Below are 24,783 nucleotides of genomic sequence, written 5' to 3'. Positions count from 1 at the left end.
TGAATACAGTGTTTTATCATTGAAGTGTAAGAGCACGCACGCACCGACAAATTTGACATAGTTGTTTTTGCACCGGGGTATTTTCAACCACTGTCTGCTCTTTGACGCGACAGTAATAAAATTGCTTCTAGGAGATAAACAAAAAAAAAAAACGTTCCGTTCGAGTCGCGCTAAAACCACGCTTCTCCCGAAAGTCGTTTTCTCTTCTGCGGGCGCGGATTAAATCCGTGCTGCAGTGTAAACCGGAGAAAAGTTTATATGCGGGCTTGAAAGGCGCCGGGCTTTAAACGCTCGATCCGGGGCTGCTCCCATGAGCGGGTGTTGGAGGGAGCGGGGAGGGGTAGGCCCCGGAAGGCGCTTAGTTCATAAATAGTGGCGGGCCGCGGGGCAGAAGCGAGAGTGCGGGAGTGCGTTGTTTTGTGCATGTGTTGACGTGTGGAGGGGGGTGGGGGAGGGTGACGAAGGGGGCGGGTGTATGTGTGTTGGGAGGGGGGAGGGGTGGAGGGATCTCCCCGGGGGGAAGACCCTCCCGCGACAAGTTCAGTTGGCCCGCGATGGTACCGCCACGCGGCCGTTCGTCCGTCGTCGGTCGTTGAGCCGGAGTGGGGTGTGTTTCCCCGTGACGTCATGCGCGGCGTGTCTCGCCGCCCCCCTCACCCACCCCCCGCCTGGGACATGACGCGGCGCGGGTGATCGGAACTGACGGAATCAGCTACGTCTCCCCGCAGCAGACACACACACCTCGAACCTTCAAGACGACGACGGGCTTATTGTATTGCCCGCACCGAAAGTTGGTCAGCGCGACGCCTCGAAGAAGAAGAACAACGCAGTGACCGATTAAAAAAAAATATTGTGAGCCCTAGCAGCTTTAGCAATTAGACTTTTAAGTTGAATTAACTTAACCTTGAATCGAGAAATTTTCGAATACGACGGAGAGTTCACATCACTAGTAAAAATTTTTTTTTTTTTAATTTTAGCAAAAAAAATCTCCCCTATAATTTCTTCAGAAACGGTGATTTTAAACGTTTTCATCGTTTTTGAAGAAAGAGAAAAAAACTAGTATTAAGTGTGATAAAGGATAAGAAATAAGTGTTCCGAAACAGAAGAACTTCCCCTTGTGGACATCGATGAAACGTTTCGCGAACCCAGCGGGCGTGCTATATCTGAAGGCCAGGGGAAGAGAAGGCAGAAGAATATATACGACCTGTTGTGAAGTGCGGTGTTATACGCCGGTGAGATACTTCATGGCGGGCGTAAGTGACGTGTTGAAATATGCGCCCGCCCCTTCTTCGCCGTAGCGGGGTGGTAACGGAATTACACGGACGGTAGTTTCTTCCAACGCGCCCCCGTCAACTCGTTTTCTTTTCGCCGCTTCCCGCTCGCGCGAGATATTTATGCGCCGCGAGTGAGCACGCTTCGTTGAATTCTTGGACGCCAGTCACAGAGGAAGATAAAAAAAAATATATTAGTATTATTTTCCACCCTCTCTTTCCGGTTTGCGTGGTGGTGGCGAGTTCACCCAGCTTTCCGGGGTGTGGAAAAAATATATATATATAATAAATTAAAATGTGTTTGGTTAGCGAGAAAACGAGCTCGAAACCCGGACTTTAAAACGCAGGGAAGTTTTCTTTTATTCTTCTCGAAATGCTCGCTACGACCTTGGACTGGCTCCCGCGATGACGTCACCGACGCAATGGCGTGGAGGAGTCCTGGGATTGGTCCTGCTGCTGCTGTTCGCCGCCCGACCTGCGCTCTCGGGTGAGTTGGACTATAGCATGTGCCGTGTGTACACTCTGTTGCACGCTTGGATTGCACTGCAGAGTAAATGGCCAACACTGTTGCCAGATCACTACCCACCATCCGGGTTGTTAAAATTAAAAGCCTTTTTTGTATACTATCGTTAATCATAATAAGTTTTCAATTTTTTTTTTTAACTTTTCTATGTCACGATTTTTCTAAGACCATTAAATAGTGTCTACTGACCGTATCATTAAAGTTGTAGTCATTATGACAAGAAAAATAATAATTAAATTCTAAACACTAATTATTATTTCACACGAATTAAACAGTCCCTCACACTTAATAAAATGACATTCCATGAAATTATGTGCAATGCTGAAAAGAGCCAAACTTCTTAACATTAAATGATATAAACAAAATGTTAACAAAAACGGTTGAAAACAAGATGGCGTCTTTCAAACACCTATCTTTAAAAATTAAAAAAAAAAATGGAAATTATCACATGATGCTTGGAATATGTATTATTTCCACAATTCTCATTTCAAATTTTACCTACAATATACAATTTTTTCGATATTTTAAAGAGATTTTCATTGTATATTACAAAGTTGTGTTCTGGGACGTAACTTGACTAGTTTCCACCCGCGGCAAGAACTCATCTTGGCTTTATTGGTGGCGAAGTGGCGACTCTCTATTATGTTTTTTTTTTTCAAACCAACCATACCATGACCTATCCTAACTACAGCTCATATCACCACCACATATTATTTTCACTATTCCAAATATTTTTGATTCTACTTAGATGGTAAATAAATAAATAGATTTATTTGCAGTCACTTCATTTTAATTACACCGCAAGTTTGATAGTACGCGAAACACATCAGTTCTTAAATATTTGATAATATACATACGTATATGTATCTTTAAATACAAAAAAAAATGCTGTCATCTGCCCTCCGGATTTTTTTTTTGTGTTATAACACGAATATATTCAAGTAAATTGTATAGCAAAAATTACTTTGCCAGTTTAGAGCTTTATCGCCCCCCCCCCCCCCCCGGGCCAAAAAACAAAAAGACACCCTTGGGAACAAGACCTTCTGCTACTCTATAGTTATGTCCCTGGCTGTGTCCGAAACTTTTGCACTCTATGGCGTGTATCTGGCAACAGAGAGCAAGCCGATACAAGGACAGCGCTAATGTCAGAAACCGTGCATTATAAAGAGCAAGTCAATGTCCATTTAAGGGCGCCGTCTGCCCAGACCCACACACGGTGCGCAGAGCTTTAAGGATAAAAAAATACAACGCGATTTCAAAACTACTCGTGATATCCGAGTGGGGCCTGTTTACGAAAAGAATTTAAGAATTCGCTGAGGGCCGAAAAGTACTTTTGATTTAGGATTAAGTTTTTGAACTGTATGTATTTTTAGAAAAGTTAAAATGCAAAAAAAGAAGAGCGTGTTTTCAGAGTAATCTTTAGGCTTAAAACAACCTGTACAGATTCCTGAAAGAACTCAAGGGACTTGCATTACATCTTTACCTTCATTTCTATGCCATTTAATATTACGGTCACCGCTCAAATTTCACAGTTGTCCTATGCACAACGGGAAGACTGCGTGCCAGTTCACAGCCTTGTGCTTAGAGGCAATACCTAGAGACCGGAAAAATTCGCGAATTCATTCGGCGATAGGCTAAAATTCAAATACGTATACCGTTTAGATGATTTTTCTATTGGCTTATTGTCTGGACGAATCTCAACCAATTGAAAACCCTCAACCAAAGAATGATCGAATCACAGACGAACCAGCTGAGACGGCTTGCAAGTCGGCAGGCAATGAACTTGCGTTGTTTGCCCGAGTGTACAGGGGAATGTGCAGTCTATCCTGAAGGCCATCGAAACCGCGAATTTTTCCGGTCCCTAGCGATACCGCGCTAGTAGCACCAGCTAGCGATGAGTTTATCACGCCTCACTAACGCAGCTACACCCCTGACTAGACTACAATCTAAGGATGAGATGCGCTATGGCTTGTCTCAAACGTGACATTTCTCGATAGTGGCGCCAGCGGTTACATATTTCCCAAATTCCACTTGCAAAGCAAACGTGACGTTAGTTTACTAACACCGTTGACAGAACGTAAACTATTTAACTACTTTTGAGAACTTCCAAATTTGATACTAGTTACACGACACAAACTCTTCCTTACCTCCCCTGCCACCATGGAACGAACTACACTTCGTATCCCGGCAACTGCCGAATGAATGATGCTCTGTCACACTGTAGAATTATCTTCTCCAACTTTTTTTGCCAACAAATTTAGAGCAGTAATATTGGACGACATATGGGCTTTAATTCCTCCATTAAGTAAATAACGCTGGACAGAAAACTACAAAAATGTTTTATAATCCAACCACACTTATAAAGTTCAATTTATTTTTACTTTGTAACTAAAACAATGCAAAACAGTGCTGGATAAAAAAAACCGCCACCGATGAATCATTCTGCCAGCCGTAGCATTCAGTGCATGTGAGACCAGAAACAGAAGTTTTTATAACTTTCACTGTGCACTGTACTTCCAGATGCATCGATGGTATGATTTTTTGAATATCTTGATGCTATTTGCTTGATAAATTAATGTTCTGCGATCTTTGAAAGTAAGTTATGGACACGTAATTAGCATTTTACAGATAAATAACTTTGCATACGAGTATATGAGTTTTTTCTCACTTACAGCCTATCTGATCCTTCGTATGTTCTCCACAAGCTACATAAGTGTTCTCTAGGCCGCGGTTATGACTGGTTGATTTATCAAATGTATTTTGGTACCAGGTCTATGTAACAAATATTTTAAGAAGACTGAAGTTGTCCAAGTTGTCAAACAAAGATAGCTGCGTGAGTGATCTTTTGGGTGTCGTCACAGCCCTACAAACGTTTTAACAATTTTATTGGAATTTGTTGAAAGGGAAAGATTGACAGATTGTTGACAGTGTATTTTTGGTTGACATCAAAATAAATGACTATTATTACTACTTTGAAAATAAGCGCGTGCTGGGTTTTTTTTCCTTCATAAAATATGTTATCTATCGTAGTGGAATGGGTTCCTTTGATTTGCGAACCGTACACTTTCGCTGTATAGCAATTAAAATCACAGAATGATATCGAAATCAAACAGTTTGCTAGGGCTTTACGTCACACGGTCATGCACAGCGGCGTGAGGCGACGGGACCTCGGGTTTTAGTGGGCTCCGAAACACTCGGGTACCGACTCATTCTCATGAACATGAGCCATTTCCATGTTCGTGATCGAGCCCAGGATACTCGCCGCACGAGCGAGACGCATCATTTATCACGACCAGCGAGCACCCTGGATATTAATCGATTTTTGGGAATGAAATGCCGTAGGAAATAACTCTAAATTTCGTTTCAACTGGTATTTTCTTTTATTAGGAACAAGCTGCAGGCAGGTACATAGGTTATACTAAGTTCTTCATTTAAGTCACGACAAATGTCCAAAAAAAAGTAACTTACAATTGCTTGCGAAAGTTCAACTTCATAAATAAATAAAATGCAGATTTAATTTTCTGTAGAGAAAAAAATCATAATTAAAAACTGGTCAAAAATCTGCAGTAAAATTTTAAAAATACAAAAAGGCAAGATTTAATGATTGACCTATCTTAAGATATGCTACTTTCATTGTCGATTGAAGTTGATACAGAAAGCTGACCTAAGTGATGTCCCAGTAAAATGGGTAACATTTGTGCGAAATATGGCTGGCAAATGAAAGTAACTGAAATGGGACTCATTACCCAAAATAAATTATTTCGAAACCTTTATTGATAGTTCCTATTTTAAAATATTCATCTTTAGTATTGCGTTGTAAGTTTATACAATTACTTGCAGAACATTGCAAATTTAAAAAAAAAAATAATATCACATGAGGACAAAGTAACTGTCAAATAGCAGAAATATACAATACCGCATGGAATACAGAATTATATCAGAAACAAAATAAGATACTGAGATAATTTCTACGCAAATAAAACCATTACAGCACACTACAAAGGTCTTAAATCAAAAGATTTCTCCAATAAATTCTACCTCACCCATATGTATAGTAACTTCCAAGAATGGTTTTCCGATTATGTAGTCTCCAACAGAGGAACTTGTGCCAAGGTATTCTTTGATGTTCCTTTTCTTGTGAAAATGTATTAATTTTTTCTAATCCTAACATAAATAGAACATAGTAATACAGTACCGTAACTTACAAACCTGCAAGGTTGTTCGCAGTGAAAACAAACCTCAAAAGACTGATTGGCTACGCATAGCAAATATTTGATTGAAAATGTTAGTGTTAAGCCTTAAAAGAGTTGAAGAATACCCACATTTCCTGATCACCCTTTCGTGTAAAAAATTCATCTTTGTTGGTTCCCTTAGGAATATAAAAAATGTATGTTACGACGTTGCTACAGCCCGCATCTTGAATTACTGATAATGATACATGATTGGCTAGTCTCGAGCTACATGGCTGTGTTTGTTTTGTTTATGTCACAATATTAAACTGAAAGACTGAATGTTTCCTGAAGTACCTGTAAAAAAATGACACCATATATTTAACATAATTTACGTAGACTATCTACTTTATAAAACTCACACACTGATTAACTGTCAGACAACATCCTACAGCTTAAACCGGTAGGCCTAGAAGAATGAATTTCGGCACAAGAGTTCCTTATGTACCGTAGATGAGCACCGAGAAAGAATTTTTAAAATTTTGTATGGAAGTTCGTCATATTTGAAGTAAGAAATATAGAAATTGGTGTTAAAGCTTCTGGTTATAAATAAATGTCAGTTGGATATGCGCTTTTTGGAAATTAATCCCCTAAGGGGGTTTAAATAAGGAACGAAATTATAGTAAGTACGTAATTTTTGAAATTTGAAACGTGGAATTTGGTATTTACTTTTCTGAAGAGCTTCGAAAAAGTACGTACCTAATAAAAATACGTTCTGAATGATTTAAAGGTTCATTTATTAACAGCGAAATGTCACAGATCTACTTGAAAACAAAAGTACGAATAACGCATGGAATCTGACGGTAATAAAGAGAATCAGAGATAAATATTTTGAAAAACATGTATGCCATTAAGTATTGAAGTAATGACATTTAATAAATTTTCTTATTCCAAAAAATAATTAGCAGTATTTTTTTTTCTGAAATGAATATATAATACTTTTGAGAAATAATATGCCCTTAATTATATATTCACACTTCATTTTTTTTTTTATAATTCAAGAAATAAATTTCTGTTCGTGTATTTCTCTGTTAGGCCGGTTTAAAACCAGGCATAGGTACCTACTACTTCCTCTCGCTGCGGCGCGCCGTGACAAAAATGATAAAAATAGGTCATGGTCCCCGAGATGTAGCCAGTGAGAAATTCCATCGGGGCACACACGGCTAATACTGCAATAAGGTTTGTTAGTAAATTGTTTAGGGATGGGATTAGTATAATGTTCTAAGCGGGTTTTACGCAGGTTGTCGCAAAAAAAAACCTTCAGGAAAGGACAACAAATATGAACACACAAACACAAGGAGAACGAGCCTGTAGTTCATCTGATATAAAATAACGCCCAGACAACACAGATAATTCCATCAGTCAGAAGAAAAAAAACACACCCCAGACGAACACAGCAATCTGACAACGACAATACAAATGCAAGAACAGTGAAATTGTTGCAATTTTCTATTCTTTTCCAGCATATTGTGATGCAACAAAATCCCCTACACGGAACTATATATTTTGACTAAGCAGCATGCTACATTTGACAACTTGTTCTCAACGTAGAATCGATGGTGGTCTCCAACGCTTGAAAGAATTAATTTTCCGTAGTGATGTGTGGAAAGGAGGGGGGGGGGGGTATATCTGTCTTATTCATAAAGCATTGTAAAGGGGGGGGGGGGGAAGTAGGGCGCCTCTGATCTACGACGCAGCCGGTCACAACTCGCAAAGCCTCGGACAATGTCGTGGCGCGATGGACTCCTTTGTGTGGCTGGCCGTCGGGCGATGCAGATTACCTCCCCGCGAGAGACACAATCGCGCCCGTGTGGGTTAGTAGGGGGAGGGAGAGGAGGAGGGAGTAAGACCAACCGTCCATCACTGGTTATCGACAGGTGAGCGCTCCGTTGGAGAATCTGCACAATAGCAATTATTGACGGTCTCCACGGAGACCACACTGTCAGTGGCGTCAGACCGGCTTAATCCCCGTCCTGTTCTTTTATATCACTTTCTTGTAGTCACCGTTATCAGAGCCTTTCCTGCTGATTCACGGTGACTCTCTTCGATTCTGTAATTCGTCCCGAATTTCCCCCAACATATTTTTGATGAATATTATATTGTGAGCGAGTCTCTCAGAACTAGCCAGCGACTTGTAGCATCTAAGAACCTCGGTAACACGAAAATTCACGTGTTCTCATTCTGCAAATACACTTATAATACGAAACTCGGACACGAAATTTGACGTAGAATTCTTTAAAATAATGCTGAGCGTGATAAATGTGGGCAAATTGTGGTTTCGGACAGCTACGCAAACTATTGAATCATTTGATTACTTGCGTGACCTTTTACAGCTGTGAAATAAAATATAGTAAAACACTTGTGAAAAACACTGACTCAACAATAAATAAAAGGGGCTATTGGAAAGTATTTACAAAGAAAATTCGTTGATGTGGTAAGACCCCTGTAGCGACCCCTGCAGTGACCACTGGTTTGACCAACGCAGACGGTGAAACCCGCACCTATTTGAGGCACTTCTTTTGCCCAAGAAAGGGGGATAGGATTCAAATTAATTTTCCTCAAATTTCAGCCTCACACGCAATGCTGATTGTCTCCGTACCTCGGAAGAGTATGTTCCCTTTTTGGGCAAAATGCACTTTTAACCGTAAAATTGCCCACCGTTTGACGTTCTTTTCTAGAGGCATACAACACTAAGATCTACGATATGTCTAAAATTCACATATTTGAGTAGATAAGTGAGGTACTATTTAAAAAATTTTAAACTGCTCTCATGATAAAAATATGGTTTAGTGTCTTATGCCTCCACGGTAATGAGTTAGTTTTTTTTTTTTTTTTTGCCATTGCTATTGTTTGAGGATTTTTGTTTTAAATTTAGCCTGTAACACTAGCTATCTTGAATTTTATGTTTTGTGTCATAATTTTTCTCGACATATATTTACTAAATATTATATAATAGCGGTAAAATGTCGCCAAAGTGGTCATACATATAATAACTTGCATGTATATTTTTAGCTCGAATTAAAAGTTTATTAATATCTGGTTAGAATATTCGTGACCCAAAAATAAATGTTAGGAGGCTATAGGTATAAATTTACAGGAAAATATTTTACTTTCAATCATGTCAAGAAAATTAAATAAGCGACGCTTTGTGTGAGACAGTCGGTGAAAAAAAAAAAAAAAGGTGTATGGCAGGCTACGTTTAAGCAATGTTCTGTGCAGTCGACAGCTGGAAGGACTTTCAGAAGTCTGTCCTAGAAATGGAACGCAGATTGGCCGTAACGCGCGCTCTCTCTCTCTCTCTCTCTCTCTGACGTCATCTCGCTGTGATGTAGACAGCAGCAACGGCGCGGTTATACGAGGCGCTATCTCCGCGCGGCCGCAGCTTCTCGGACGATCCTTTTGATCTCCGCGTGCTCATCTCTGCCCCCCCCCCCCCCCCAAGTCTTCCAGCGAAGGCCCGTGGTCCGCCAATGCGGCCCATGAAGAGATCCGTGAAGTAGTTCCCCGGGTGTCTGCGGCGCCGGCAGGAAACCACCACATGCCTGCTCTCAGCACCCTTTACCTGCTTCACACTGTACAAATACACATGTTTGTACATTTGTACATTCACATGGAAACAGCTCTATCAGTACAAAACAAGGTTCGCAGTAACAATGGGTTCGGATTCTTTACCCGGTCATCCATGCTTTGCCTTGTACCAGCACCTCCAGTAGTTAGATATATTTTTTGGAAACTGTTCCCTTAAATAGCTTTCCGGTATTAACGGCACGCATTGACAAGCATGATAAAAACAAAACAAAGTACCACTATTGAATATTCGATTATATGTAACCATGGTTTTAAAAATAATTTAAGCTTGAATGAAAACATCGATTAAAATATAAAATACATGCAAATTTTCTTAAGGAAAACTAATAATTATTTCAAAAAAGTATTTAATACTATATTAAAAATAGCCATAGCCAGGTTTTGTACAAATCTACAATTTTTTTTCTCGTAGTTATTACAAACAACTTCTTGGAAACTGGTTTCCGAAGGAATATTTTCTAAATGTTCAGAATATTTTTTTTTTTTGGTTCAGTTTCACGGTTATCGAAAGCAGTACCAGTGGCTGCCAAAAGTGTCTTACAGAGCATCGTATTATGTTTGAAAACGAAAGATGACAATCATACAAAAGTTGTTTAAAAAAAAAAAAAACTATTTTGATGGAACAACTGTGGCAGAAGTATTCGTAAAACATTGGCACTACTTTTGACAACTGTCAAAAATAAGACAAGTTAAATAACACATTAGCCTTTAAACAATAAATGTATTATTATCTTTATTATATTTTAACACTATCCGTATTTTATAATATTTTGGAAAATTAAATTTGTTCTAAAATTTTTTTTTATTAATAAGCGCTCTGCCAGCATGTAGGCTTATATCACGAGGGTAATTTCAGACCAAGGTTTTAATTTCGCTGGGCCACGGATATGGACTTAAACAAGTGTCCGGATCGAGGTCCTCTGGTATGTTGGGTCATTAAATAAAAACTAATTTCGTGCTCCACCTGCGACCAATAGACCAATATTCAAACAACTTCCAAGATAGAAGAATATAATACTTTATAGGAAATTTCGTACGGGAAATTTATCACATATAAATCTTACCTATATATATATATATATATATATATATATATATATATATATATAAAACTGTGTCTTTTGCAGTCCATTTTTCAATTTTAATCACCCAAAGACTTAGATATCCTCTTTTAAAATAAAATACTTTAATAATCATTGCTTGAAGAAATTCATATAGTATTAAATAATATGAACATTTATTTTATTTCAATAAAAATAGATTCTATTTTACAGCTTTAAAAAAATATTTTGCTAGTTGTTTTTCGAATATAGGTATCTAATCATTGTTCGTGTTGTTTAGAACTTTCTGTGAGGATAACTGAGTTAGAAATCTGCATAATTTATGTTAAACTTTGTAATAATGAAATTCTAAAATGAGAACTTAGCTAAATTTGCGAATGTAATTATATTCGGAAAACCGTTTAAAATAATAAAAAATTATTAATGCCATGTTTGTTCTTGCATACGAGAGTGTGAGCCCACTATAGAAAATTCATATTTTACGCAATTTTCTGCAAATTTATATAAATAAAATTAACAGTTTTGTGATCCTGAAATTATTATTTGTATAGTCATGATTCGTGTTCAAAGCGTGCTGACTTGGTTGCGTTGTTTCGCGTCTGTAACGTTACTGAAACTATTTCAGTGGGTAACGGCAGAGGGTGACCATCGCGTTTCAGCGGAACAGCTGTGAGATAGTTGTCAGCTGGTTTGACTTCCGCGGGGGGTTTTCTTTGCGGTCCGGGACGTCAATCTTCTCGCGTTACTTTATTTTCGTGCAGCTCTTGAGAGCTGGTGACGGACAACGTCTTTGGGGGGGGGGGGGGGAGGAAAGAAGGGGGAAGGATGGGAGAGAGGTCCTATGTCACTGTTTTGGAACTCTTCCGTGTAAATATAGAGAGGAAAGCTCAGCTACTCGTGACGTCACACAACGTCTCCCCTCCCCAACCTTTCCACCCCTCCTCTTCCTCCCGGGATATGACCGCGCTGACATCTCGCGGAAGCGTGCGGAGTTGTGGTTGACGTCTTCAAGAGCGGCGGAGTGGCACCCGGCTTCTTGTCTTGTGACGAAGTTTTTGACAGTAGGGATAGTCGGAGGAGGAAAAAAAAAAAATCAAGGACGTAGAAAGGAATCTCTCACGATCAACCAAGCCACGTAGCCACTTTGAAAACAACTTCCGCACAAAATGTCGCTCAACATGCAGCCCAACATGTCGAGCGACGACGTGGAACTTACGTTTGGCAACGTTGTCTCTCCGTGCTTGATCAATTAGTAACAAGATGTCGCCTGAGGAGTTACTGTTAAACTCAGGTGCAAGTTTTATAGTTTAATCGATGTATTTGTTTTTTATAATCATTTCAAGCGGTATCCCACAAACACAGTTTTGATAGTTTAAGTAAGTTGAAATACATGTTCGTTAGACCACACTATTGGCATTTTCGCAACGAACGTCTACTCGTGCCAACATTATTTGATGAGCAACTACGTGTAAATGAGACAAACAACATGCCATGTGTCATCTGGCAACGTCGCGAGTGTTGTGTGCAACGTTGCCAAACATGTTGAGGGTCACGTGACGTGTCGCATAATGAAAACGTTATTTTAATGTTTACCAGACGTCTTAAAAGTATTTATCTTACGTAGTGTGAAGATAAATATTTAAATTTTCGTTAAAAAAAATATTTGAAATACTTTTGGTATAGTTTCCGGTAAAAAAAAAAAAAGTGTGCGTGAAATCCACGCGTGACAGAAGTGAAACTTCTGGCTTATTGTAGATATTATTAGGTATAAGACACATAATAATTCTCTTTGGCTGAGGTCGCAGATCAAAATAAATAATGTATATACAAGCATGCAAGCGCTAAATTATGCATTTGTTCAAGTACGTGAGTGTGAAAGTATGCGAGTATGCGAGTGTGCAGATGTAAAGTATACAAGTGAGTAAGTGTTCAAGTATGCAAGTATGTAAGTGTGTAAGTGTGTAAGTACGAAAGTATGCAAGTTTGCAAGTACGCATCATTTTTTCCTGCCTCTCCCCTGCCGTCTCCTCAACTACCGGTTATCCCACGACGTACCTATTACACTTATATACGACTGGAATTGACGTAACGCTCAAAAAATTGTAGCTTCCTCAGCCAAGCAGAGAGAAGTTTCACTTTGAAAACTCGTTCCGGACACACTAGAGCGCGATGACCAAACCACTGGCCCTCTGATGCACTCTCCTCCCAGCTGTCGTCATGCGGGGACGGAAGTCACGTGACAGGGCAGCCCCCCTCTGCCCTGCTCTGCTCTGCTCCTGCTGCATGACGGGTCCCGCATCGTGACAGCTGCACGTGGGTGTTAGAGTGTGGGGGGAGGGGGGGGGGGATTACTGTGATGTCTCCACGCAATTTCCCGTCTGTTTCACAAGGGCCGCAGTTTTTTTAGTTTTGTTTTCCCTTCCTACCCCTCCCCTTCGTCAAACCCAACACCGGCTCGGAATACGAGGAGGAGAAGGAAGGGAGGGACTCTAAACCAGCATAAAAACAACGGCTCCGCCGCCACGCGGGCCAACTTAAATTGCTGTTTGGAACAAAGTTCCCCGCGTGCACGCGCCGAGACTCGTTGTTCCGCGATGCTTTCCCCCCCCGCGGACTCTTGCGCGCGCCAGCAACTGTGCAAGAGAGAACGTCTTCCGTTGCGCCTCTTGAAGCTCGTTCTCAGTCCCACGCGCCTTGTCGGCTATTTCATTTTAACGTCATTACTGTAAATGTTACACGATAGTTCGCTTGCATTTTATGTTTCGTAACGAACATAGTCAAAAATTATAATTGTTTTTTTTTTATCTAACAGCGGTAAAATTTTACACCTAGTAAACAATGTTTGTAAATATCCGATGGAAAAAAAATTCCTTGTGGGCATAAATAATTACGAAAATGCTATTTTAGAACATTTTGAGTAATATTTGCTCCTTACTACATATCTTATCTAACTTTTCTGTGAAAACAGAACTGCGAAACTGACTAATGATAGTTTGTTTCAGCTATGATGCTAGGATTTTAACAGGTGCTGCAACAAATATTCGTACTTCGGTAGCGTAATAAAGGTAACTACTCAACGAAACAACTTCATATATTGTGTACTGATAAATTAAATTGTGGTTCCCTTTTTACGTATGTATGTACATATCTGAAAGTAACACAATCATAATAATTAATGTACTAACACATTTGATTAAACAAATTTTTGCAATGAGTTCTTATTGGTGGAAAGTATGATTAACCGGTCATTAATAAAACCATTGGATGTACCAATGACACCCATTATGTATTACCGATATTAACCATCACTCTCAATAAACACTATGTTAAATTTCTTGGCAACATAAACTTTCAGAATAAAACAAGGGAAAAACATGCCTCAAGATGGCCACCAGCAGACGCTCTGGCATCACGTTTGAGACGTGATGCTAGTTCCTCCCCTTCCAACTAAACAACTTACCCTACCGGATGTAAACAAAATTTTACTTCAAAATGTGAGAAGATATACGAAAGTGGATTATTCGGGTGTTGACTTTGGTTCAATGAATCTTAGGATTCTTATTCTTCGCTGCACATAGAGGTTGGAGAAACAATACTTGTATGGATGTTGTAAGGAACAGCAGTTGCTCTAATTTTCAACTTATGAAAAAGAAGATGAATCACTGTTTTATTATGCGTTACACAAAGTCCTAATTGGCAGCTCACTCAGCGGATTTTTTAAAATTATTTTTGTATAAACATTTTAACTCTCGATATAGGCATGCATGTGTAGGGACACCTGTATTTCGCGAATACATTTCGTGTCAATGTATGTCACAAAACACTGTAGCTTTTTCTTAGAGTAATGGCGAATCGTGTGCGTGCAGCTGTACGGTATCCACATTCCCATTGGCCCCGTCAAGTGCAGGAAAACACCTCTCGCCGACCACAGCCAATAACTACAAGAAAAACCTACGGTGTTTTGCGATGTACCTAGACACGAAACGTATTCGCGAAATACAGGTGTCCCTATGCATGTGGTAGAAGTAATTTCGTGAAAGGAACGGAAGTTGCGTGGAACGGAAATGTGTAACAAAAGTGTTACTATCTGTGGTAGATGACGCGAACCAAAGTTCATAGAGACAAAAGGGAAACGTTATAGTAATAAATGTTTAGTAAATTTTAACAAGATGGGTATTATTTTAATAAAACATCCCTTTTCGTCTCAAGTCTTTTTCGCTTTTACCGCAGAAGTTTCGTTACATTGATTAACCTTTAGCTCCGCTAATCGAATGATTCGAAGGTCAACGTTGGTTCTCCGGCAGCGAATTCCAGCGGCCGGTGCGGAAACTACGTGTGGTTCGCGTCCAGAAATGTGGTTGAAATCACAACTGTCGTATATTTATCACGCTCGGTATTATATTTAACAAAATTCTACGTTAAATTTGGTGTCCGAGTTTCGTATCATAAATTTATTTGAAAAATGAGAACAAATGAATTCGGCTAGTTACCGATATTGGATGTCTACACAGTCCTGGCGTGTACTAAAAGACTAGCACACTTTTTTTTTCTGTAATCCCTTTTTTTGCGTTCTCACTCTATTCCCATTATTAAACCTAGATGATATCCAGTGAACTCCCCCCCCCCCCCCGAACACACACACACATTATCCAAACCTTTTACTTTTTATCGGCGAGCTCTGTTTACCCTGAAGTTTTTTCCCGTCCAATCTCCTCCGTCAACCATCCGCTTGCGTGGCCGAGTTCTGGAAGAAGCCATTTCGATACCCGGATGTTCCGATCCGTGAAGAATGTGTGTGCCGTTTGTAGAGCCATTCTGATCTTAGTTCAGTGTGTAGGCCGCTCGCTGGGTATTCCTTTTCGGCCCGATTAATCTAAAAATAAAATAACTCCCTATGTGTACACAGAAAACATTTACAAATGATTCATTTGCAAACCAGTTTCCAAGAAATAGCGTGAAATATGTATTACAAGAATTATATTGTAACTTTGTACGAGACATTGCTTTGGCTATTTTTTTGCATATATGAAATATGTTTTTCAAGATAATACTGGGTATTTTTTTTTGACGAAAATCAGCGCATGTCTCATTCTAGCATAATTTTTTAAACCTTGGAATAGATACTCGAATATTCAATCATTTAACTTTATTTTTTTATGCGCAGTTATTACTAGAAAACTATTCAGGGAACGCTTGTTGTTTTTATATAAACGTACAAATTTACAAACATGTGTAATTTTACATTAATATTTTTTGTTTCATTTACAAAACCAAATTAACAGTGTACATAGCCCGGTACTCCGACGTTCATCCTTTAAACTGTGTCCCTTTGTCACGTGGCAAATCGATTTTCCCATATAAAGAGGACACAGCAACGGTAATCGGGTTATTTTGATGTGGAGCTGCGTGATTATTTTTTTCGGGACAGTTAACTGTCGATGACGTCAATAATCTCGCTGAACTGACAGCTTTTAGAGGGACGGCAAGAACCGTTTGGTTGGCTTCGGTGAGGAAAATTCTAAACTCACGGTGTTAACGTAGGTGCTTGTTTATTAATTGATTGCGTGTTGCCTACTTTATGTCATAGGGTTTTCATTAAATGTAATAAAACTGAATATATGTGTACCAGCTTCACTCTATCGATCCTATTAGTTGCTCTAAAACTAGTAAATTTATCACTAGCACCGTATTTTTTAAATTCAAAACGAGAATTAATTCGAATTCGGTATGAAATATATAATTCCAGGGGAATCCAAAACGGGCTGCATTAATCATTACTGACGTTAATCCGTATTCCACGTAACGATATCCACTCACGCACAAGCCTGCGGGGCTTATATCGTATTTATGCCGCGTACATTCTTTTAATCCCTTAATTTACCGCTCACGCGCATCATGCGCACTCCTCCTTCGGATCCCAACACTCTTCGCATTTAACCAAAAATAACGCACCATTCCCGTTATATACTCCCGCTCCTGGGTACACGTACTTCGCTCGGAGTGCAGTTAGACATTACAGTACGCCCTAGATAACTTTCACCTTGTTCACAACCTTACGATATTGGCGCATTTAACACCGTCGACGGCATTCTCGTCACTTGCAACTAGAGACCGGAAAAATTCGCGGATTCCTTTCGAGACAGGCTGGAATCCAAACTCGTTTAGCTTAATGCTGCGTCAATGATTGGACCGCAATTTACCTGAAGGACTCTGAGCCAATGGTAAATACTCAACAAAAGAAGTATCGAATCATAAGAATCGAAGTATCGAATCATAAGAATCGCAGTAAACAGGTGTCCCGAGTCGGTAGCCAATGACCAGGTGATAGTTGCCCGAGTACATAGAGAATCGTGGAGTCTATCCTAGTGGTCATTGAAACCGCGAATTTTTCCAGTCCCTACTTGCAACGTTATTATGGTGAGTTGGTCCGCTCCCATCGTCATAGGCGTGACACTTGGGTTGGATCGTTCTGCAATGGATCACCGGTGCCTTCTGAAACATAGAAGCGAAAGGGAACTCACATTACCCAGTCCTCAAGAACAATTATTGCAACTAAAGATCTGTCAGGAAATTGAACGCGGGACCCTTGGCTCACCAGCCAGAAGAAGAAAAAATAGATTTATTTCTTGTAGTTTGACACTTCTTTAAACCTCTTTGCCCACAGTTCCTTGCACCGATAGTCGGAGGTCGGAAACCACTAAGTCTATCGTCAGGGGCATGCATTTTTTCGCGAAATAATCTGATCGCCCATTAGACTACAATGAGGTATACCTGCGTCAGCGACTGTTTCCTTTCAATTGGCTGCCGTCAGCAAGAAAAGTCATTGCCCTGTTTGGCCGGGCCATTCAGGACGCGTTTTATTCCGCATTGTATGACTATCATTGGTGGGTTGACAGTACCTAAGTAGACGTGTACCTGAAATAAACCCAGCCAGCCAACGAAACACAGACAATGTTACAATGTTTTGACTCACAGCAGGTCTGGATTTTTTTTTTTTTTTTGGAAAAGCACTTGGTCCTTTAAATAGTCTGTCTCATATAACTTGTCTCAAATTTGACCTTTTTTTATTCCAATTTTCGGATCCAAAACTGAGGTAGTTGTTAGCTCCGCCGCTAGACAGCTCTTCTTTCCACAAGAGGGTACTCGTAGTTACCAGCTTCCACGCCAGAGCGCTGTAGCGTCGCTTTTTTCAAGGTCGTGCGCGTAATTCTCTGTTTCACTCTATCGAGAGGCGGTGCCTTTTGTTGAAATCCGAGCGCTTAGATACGGGCGGGCGCAACTGAATTGGAGGAGTACGGTCACCGAAAAAAAATGTGCGGTTAAAAGATGCCAACATCAAAAATTAAGTTTAATTATAAGAAAACTACAGAAATTTCTTAAACGTAATAACGTAAAAAAAAACAACTGACATTCGTAGTTCAGAATTTATAAAATGTTGTGTTAACGGAGTGGTGCATTGAGTAAAATGGCAAAACATAATTTGGAATAATTCTTGACATCGTTGAATGATTTTGGTAGCTATGAAACAACTATGGCTGCGATGACTGTTCAAACGCGTGCACGTGTTGTTATTAGTAACAGAAACTAATGGTATGATGTCATACTTTGTGGCTATGCAGTTTATAATTTTTTTAACATAAGATGAAGCATTTTTACATAATGTTTTGGTTGTTTCGTTATTCAAAATAAATAATCTTAAACGTTATATGGTGAATATTCCCAGTAGCGAATGACCACAAAAAAAATCAATTTTGCCAACATAGATCTGAAAAGTTAACGATTTACTATGTTAAGTTGCTTATAAATAACGCACATTTCCCGGATCGCCAAAGAAAATAAGAGTGTTTGTTATAGCATTGAGTTCCCACTCTTTATATTCCTTGCTTTGAGGTTAGATACACAAGTTAAGCCCGGGCTACATTCGCAATAGCAAGCAAACAGCACAGACGCACAGAAGTTCAACATACACTATTAGATATGAGCTGCCACATTGGCAAATAGCACGCGCACAGAAAAATAGCACAGGATCGGCGCACAGAAAGTTCATTAACTTTTAACTTTTAGGTTATTTTCTGTGCGCGACCATGGTGGTAGCCAATCAGCAAACAGTTTAAGTACTACTCGAGTGGGCTTATAAAAGAACAATTGTCACGAAAGTATTGGTGCTCTTGACTTGAGTAGTTTGTTATTGTTTTCAAACACGCGATAACATAAAAATGGAAGGCACATTTGATAGCTTTTTGATAGCTGTAATAGAAAGTAAAAATATTTTGTATGACAGGGGATCCGCAGGATACAAAAATGAAGAAGCTAAATTAAATGCTTGGAAGTCTGTGTCTGAATGTGTTAAAGAAGCCGGATTTGAAATAAACAGTGATATATATTTTTGAATGCTCATTGTGTTTTGTACGTAAACTTTGAAATATTTAAAATATTTCTGGGTTTAACGAAAACCGTACCACAATAACAACACACGAATCTAAACGAACGTCACGTATGCCAACTTCAGTGACCAAAATTGTGAACGGGAGTTTTACATTTAAAAAACTTTTTTGAATGCTTCCGGTATTATTTTGTGTTGTGTTGTGCGTGAATGTAGCATCAAGCTCTGTGCTATCTCTGTGCGTGTGTGCTATCTGTGTGCTGTTTGCGTGCTATTGCGAATGTATCCCGGCCTTTATGCTCGTAAAAACGATGCGCAAGTATTTTGAATACAAATATATTTTCTTTTAATAACCGAAAGGTAAATATTATTTCCATGAAATATAATACAATTCTTTAAACACAGACAACATATAAGAGCTATTTTTTGTTTATTATTCCATCTGGCGTGATAAATATTATATTTTAAAAACTGTTTGTGGATTTTTAATATAAAATAAATATTTATTTATGACATCAATTTAAGTTGTTCAAAAAATTCACTTTGGTATGAATTAAACCAAATTCATGTTATCCAGGGCACAAAATTAGAAACTACCAAAAAAGATTATTTACATTGCTGTTTTGTGTAAATCTGTGCACGGACTTAGTAAGTGACATATTTATAATTCCTCATTTTAGCAACCCATTTTAACACAAGAGAAAAATGATTTTATATTAAAAATTATTATTTTAAACCATTAATTAGCAGGAAACATGTATGAATAATCTATTTAAATTAGCATTTGAACAGTGAATATTATTTTGCAATAATAAATATTTTTATCATCGTATATTAATGATGAAAAGTTTGTATTTCCATCTAATCAGAAGTATTATGACACAGTTAATTAAATTGCTTTACAAGTTTTTATTCACATGAAAATCATTAAAAATTGGTTGGAAAGTTATATAAATATACAAAAACAAATCATTATACATACAATTTTATTATCTTAGTGGATTTAAATTAATGGTGTCCCAGTGACTACTGCGAAGAAAAAAGTCTTGCGAAAGGTTTCCTCGTAATTGAAATTCGTCAAAAAAAAAACTATCTCTCATTTTTGGTGACATTTCTGACAAGTGGTACAATGAAATTTGAGACTGGCAAATGAATGTTGTGAAGCAATAAACAAAATATCACATTCGTGAACTACAAATGCATAATTGTTTTTTATTTTATAATAAAAGTGTATCTAATAACCCGTGGATTTGCTCACGTAATTTCCGGGTATTGCTGATATTCTACCATTTTAAGAAAATATGTATTAAATTTCAAAGATTTTTGAAGAATTATACATAAAGAACTGTCAAGTATAGAACATATTTAATAAATAAAAATATTTTTACGACTTATTTTTAATTGGTTTAGCGTAAGTCTATTTTAACTTTTATTTAAAATTAAGTACCTACCTTATTTTCTATCTCCCGGTTTAGTGACTTTGAGAATATATTTTTCCTTGATGAAATCTTAACTCTTTTCCATCTGACGAAGAAGCCAATTAAAAAATAAACTAAGACTCGCGCACTTATTGTATGTTAAGACTGCCATCGTTTTAAATTACTGTAATTTTTTTAGTTATAGTCATGCTTAGTATAATAACATAATATGCCTTATTACGCATACATTTCAGTATTCATGAAACCAGTGCATTTTTATTTGAAATGTAGAGCAGTTACCAAATTTCTTATCTCGCATATTGATCTTTTGGTATGGCTAGTATTACTTAAACTAAATTTTTGAATTTTCACTGATGCACTGTTTTCCCTTTTCTATGTGATTTAGAAAATATAGCAATATACGTAAACCAATTAAACCAAAATCATCCTGAATTTTTATTACCGAAAAAAGTTAATTACAAAAAATTTTAATGTGCGTATTTTTATATTGAATTTATATATATCTTGCCAATACTGATTTAGTGGGTTACATTTTTATTTTTTATTTTTAAAAATAATATCTACCCCTTTTACTACTTAATAGATAACGTTGAATAAGAGAAGGTTGTTTAAGGTATGTTGATTTTCCTTGCCAATATCTAAAAGTAAATTTGTAAAAACGCGAAATATAGTATAAATAAGTATTTTACTTTTAAAATAAAACCATATTTTGAACGGAACACTGACTATTGGCCCAATACAAAGTTTTAATAGCTAATTTTCACTTCACTCGGGTACAGAATCCCATCATTCAGTGATTTCCGTGGCTAGCTTCTTTTGGGATTTCATCATTCTCAAACGACGGTAAGGGAAGCTCCTCTTCAAGGTCGCCTAACGATGTTGATAAGACCTGCCGGGTAATTTGAATCGTTGGTCTGGGATTTTCGAGGGGGGGGGGTGAAGGATGATGTCACGACTGGGCTGGTTAACCTAGTTCTGCCAAATACCGCCAGGGGCGTATACAGCCGATACCCAGCGATGAAAGCGATCGCAGCGGCGGAGCTTGGAACTACAACAATTCGTCTAAAGAAACTTTCATTGTAAGTGATATTTATGAAACGGCTGCCACTGAGAAGTACTTTCAAGAACTGTCCAACACTGATTTGCGTTACTTGAGATAGAATACACCGGTTGGCGCGCCATGTAATCTCACCATAAAAGAGACAAAATGAGGTAACACATAATTTGTAATTGTATAATTGCATTGGAGACAACCATAAAGACCGGTAGACTTGCTGTTGAAATGTGACATTCGTTGTTAACACGCGCGTTATCGCTAGACATTGATGTGGTCTTTAAGTATCACGTTGCAATATGGAAACTGAGACATTTGTCCAGTCAACTTAGCCTGCTTCACGTAACAGCAAGTGCCGGTGACTGACGTGTGGTGGATGCGAGGATTCATAACTGAGTGTACTATTTAGATTTTCAGACCATTTTACAAAGAATATTTCAATAACTATAACCGAAGAATAATGAAACATAATAAATCGGATAGCTAGAAGTTACGGGCCTTTAACGTTAGAGGTTTTTATTAAAAACGCCTCCCCTGGTCCATGAAAATTAAATAAAGTTATAAAGAAGCATTTAAAAAATGATTTAGCTGCACAAGCATTTTTTTCTCTGTAAGACTAAGGTTTCTATTTGTTAAAATTCACTGTACATAAATGCCTTTCCGCCCCTTCCTTCCTCTCTCTCCACCCCCCCTCCCCTGCAACACACACACCGCTATATCATACCGAGGTTGAATCATCTAGACCTCGGTTCTGCTCATGTTCTTTTGTGCCAACCTCACACCTCGCACATCAATCAGCATTTATTCCCAGTCGGTAGCGACAACACTTCACAACATTTGCCTTTTGTTTCGGTATGTTTCTACACTATTTTCACGCACTGTGACGCACTGAGGCATTTCATTACATTGTTTAAAATGTCGATCCACTAATCATATGAGTCAATATTCGACGTAGCTGCCCGAAACAACAATTTGCGTATATTTATCACGCTCGGCATTATTTTAAAGAATTCGACGTTAAATTTCGTGTCCAAGTTTCTTATCGCTAATAACAATGTCTATATGGAACATACTTGATTAGGTAAAAAAAAAACATGCTCACTTTTTTTTTCTTCAAATTTAAATTCGATAGTTCTAAATTATCTCAAAATGCCCGCAATATGTACTGTGTACGAGACAGTAATTTATTTTTCCCAAACCACGGGGGAAAGAAAAAACCATTCACTCTATAAGTCCACTCGGCGTGCATTGACTCGTCTTTTTTTTCGTCACGCGACTAAGAGTAGGGAGAAGTTCCGTCTAGTTCGAGTATGTATCGCTGTCAAACTTCCTGTCTCAAACGCTGCGCTGTGCTTTTTTCCCGCCCCGTACTTTCCGAGAACTGGTATTTTCAATCCCCACGGTTTTGGTGGCGCTTACAATTTCTCATAATACCACCCAGCATTCGTGCCGAACTTAAAGATCTTTTCATGTTAAAAAAATAATTCGAAATATCCCACACAGTCTCTTTATTGGAATAGTTCCCTTTCTGAAATGCTGGTTGCAGCACTACTATGTTAGCAACTACTGTCGGATATCAGCCAAGCGTCACTGCAGTCCCGGCTATCCTGGATTCCAGACATGTTTTCGGGAGGTATCTAATTCTCTCGCTTATCAAGATGAAAAGAAATACGTTGCAATATAACGCTCACAAAGGTGTTCTTCGAGAGCGCTGTGTGTTCGTGCAGTATGGCGAGGCAGCCACTGTCGTTTCATGCCGTCATTTTGTGAAGGCGGAGGAGATGTACGTGGAAGAGAGAACTCCGCTCGAAGGAGAAATCTTGGACCGAGAAGAAATCAAAAGGAAACGCCCGAATAGAGGCATATTCACGCCCGACAAGCAACGTATTATGCGCAGTGAAATCGCGCGTTTCCGCCAGGGTCTTTATCCTCGCGTTTGCGCGCGCGATTGGCAGTTGTGGTGGCAGTACTTACAATGCAGTTCGACCAACCCAATGATAGGGTAAAGTCGGGAGAGATGCCGCAGGGGGATAGATGCTGCAGATCGTGAATCATCCTGAAGGCCATGAGTAGAGACCTGCAAAATTCGCGGTTTCGATGGCCTTCAGGATAGACTGCACATACCCCTGTACACTCGGGCAAATAACGCAAGTTCATTGGCTGCCGACTTGTAAGTCGTCTCAGCTGGTTTGTCTGTGATTAGATACTTCTTTGGTTGAGGGTTTATAACTAGTTGAGATTCGTCCAGATGAACAGTAAGCCAATAGCAAAATCATCTAAGAGGTATATGTGTTTGAATTCTAGCCTATCACCGAATTAATCCGCGAATTTTGCAGGTCTCTAGCCATGAGTAACCGCGCTGCCTGCCAGTCGAGTGGAGAGTCTTGGAAGCAAATGTTCTTTGAGAAGTTTCTTGCGGACCGTGCAGTGCAATCCGTTGTTTTATGTCGATTATAACGAAGAACTATCGTTTCAAGGAGGCTTGAAAATTTTCAGGTAACTTTTCAACATCATGCTGAGTCAATAATCTTCGCATTTTAACTGAGTCTTGCTATTTTATACGGAAGTGCAAATCGTTTTCTTTCTCGCTGTTGTGGTTAGAGGCCGTACGTCATATTTGTTTTTCGTAAAGCTTGGTGCGGCATCTCTCCCATGATTTAAGGAGAGATGCCGCATCTGCGAAGGGGGTAAGATGCCGCGCTTCAACATTAAATGCGACCTACAAGTGGACAAATGTAATGGTTTTAGGAGAAGGTGGTTAAAAATTTTAGTAGTATATAATCCTAGCAATATGAAGGAATGTCAAGAGATATAAAAAATTATATATCCAAGGAAAATAATTATTTTAAATTTATGTAGGCTAATAATAAAGTAGATAACGAGGTAGTGATATTGTTAAAGGCCTCGCCTTCTTTTAGCTTTCTTTCATTGTTGAGGCATGGTAGCATAATACACAATAATTGAATATTTCTTTTTATTTCAGAGGAAATGCCACGTGTTTACACACGGAAAACTGATCGAGCGGCATGGTCACAAGAGGATTTGAACAATGCTATGCGTGCTGTAATAGGAGAGAAAGTGAAAATTAGGAAAGTGGGAAGACGTTTCAACATTCCAGAACGAACTTTACGTAGGCGGCTCATTTCAAGAAATTTTGAGAAACGAAAGCTAGGCCCTTCATCGTGTCTAGGATATGAAGCTGAGATGAAATTAGTTTCTCATATTGAAAAATTGC

The 24,783-nt window shown here is 38.8% G+C and overlaps 1 protein-coding gene across 1 annotated transcript in view; it reads left to right on the top strand.

Annotated features, from left to right (window-relative positions):
- The first annotated feature begins 547 nt into the window (after positions 1 to 547).
- The window catches only part of LOC134528646 (protein CEPU-1-like), a 360,241-nt gene continuing 336,005 nt past the window's right edge, over positions 548 to 24,783 (top strand). The window contains exon 1 of the mRNA XM_063362444.1: positions 548 to 1,758. Coding sequence (XP_063218514.1) covers positions 1,677 to 1,758 — 82 coding nt within the window. The 5' untranslated portion in view covers positions 548 to 1,676. The remainder of the gene's footprint in view (positions 1,759 to 24,783) is intronic.

Source organism: Bacillus rossius, chromosome 1, assembly GCF_032445375.1.
Source record: "Bacillus rossius redtenbacheri isolate Brsri chromosome 1, Brsri_v3, whole genome shotgun sequence".
Taxonomy (NCBI): Eukaryota; Metazoa; Arthropoda; class Insecta; order Phasmatodea; family Bacillidae; genus Bacillus; species Bacillus rossius.
The sequence above is the reverse complement of the archived record's forward strand: the minus strand, read 5'-3'. Positions and strand labels throughout refer to the sequence as shown.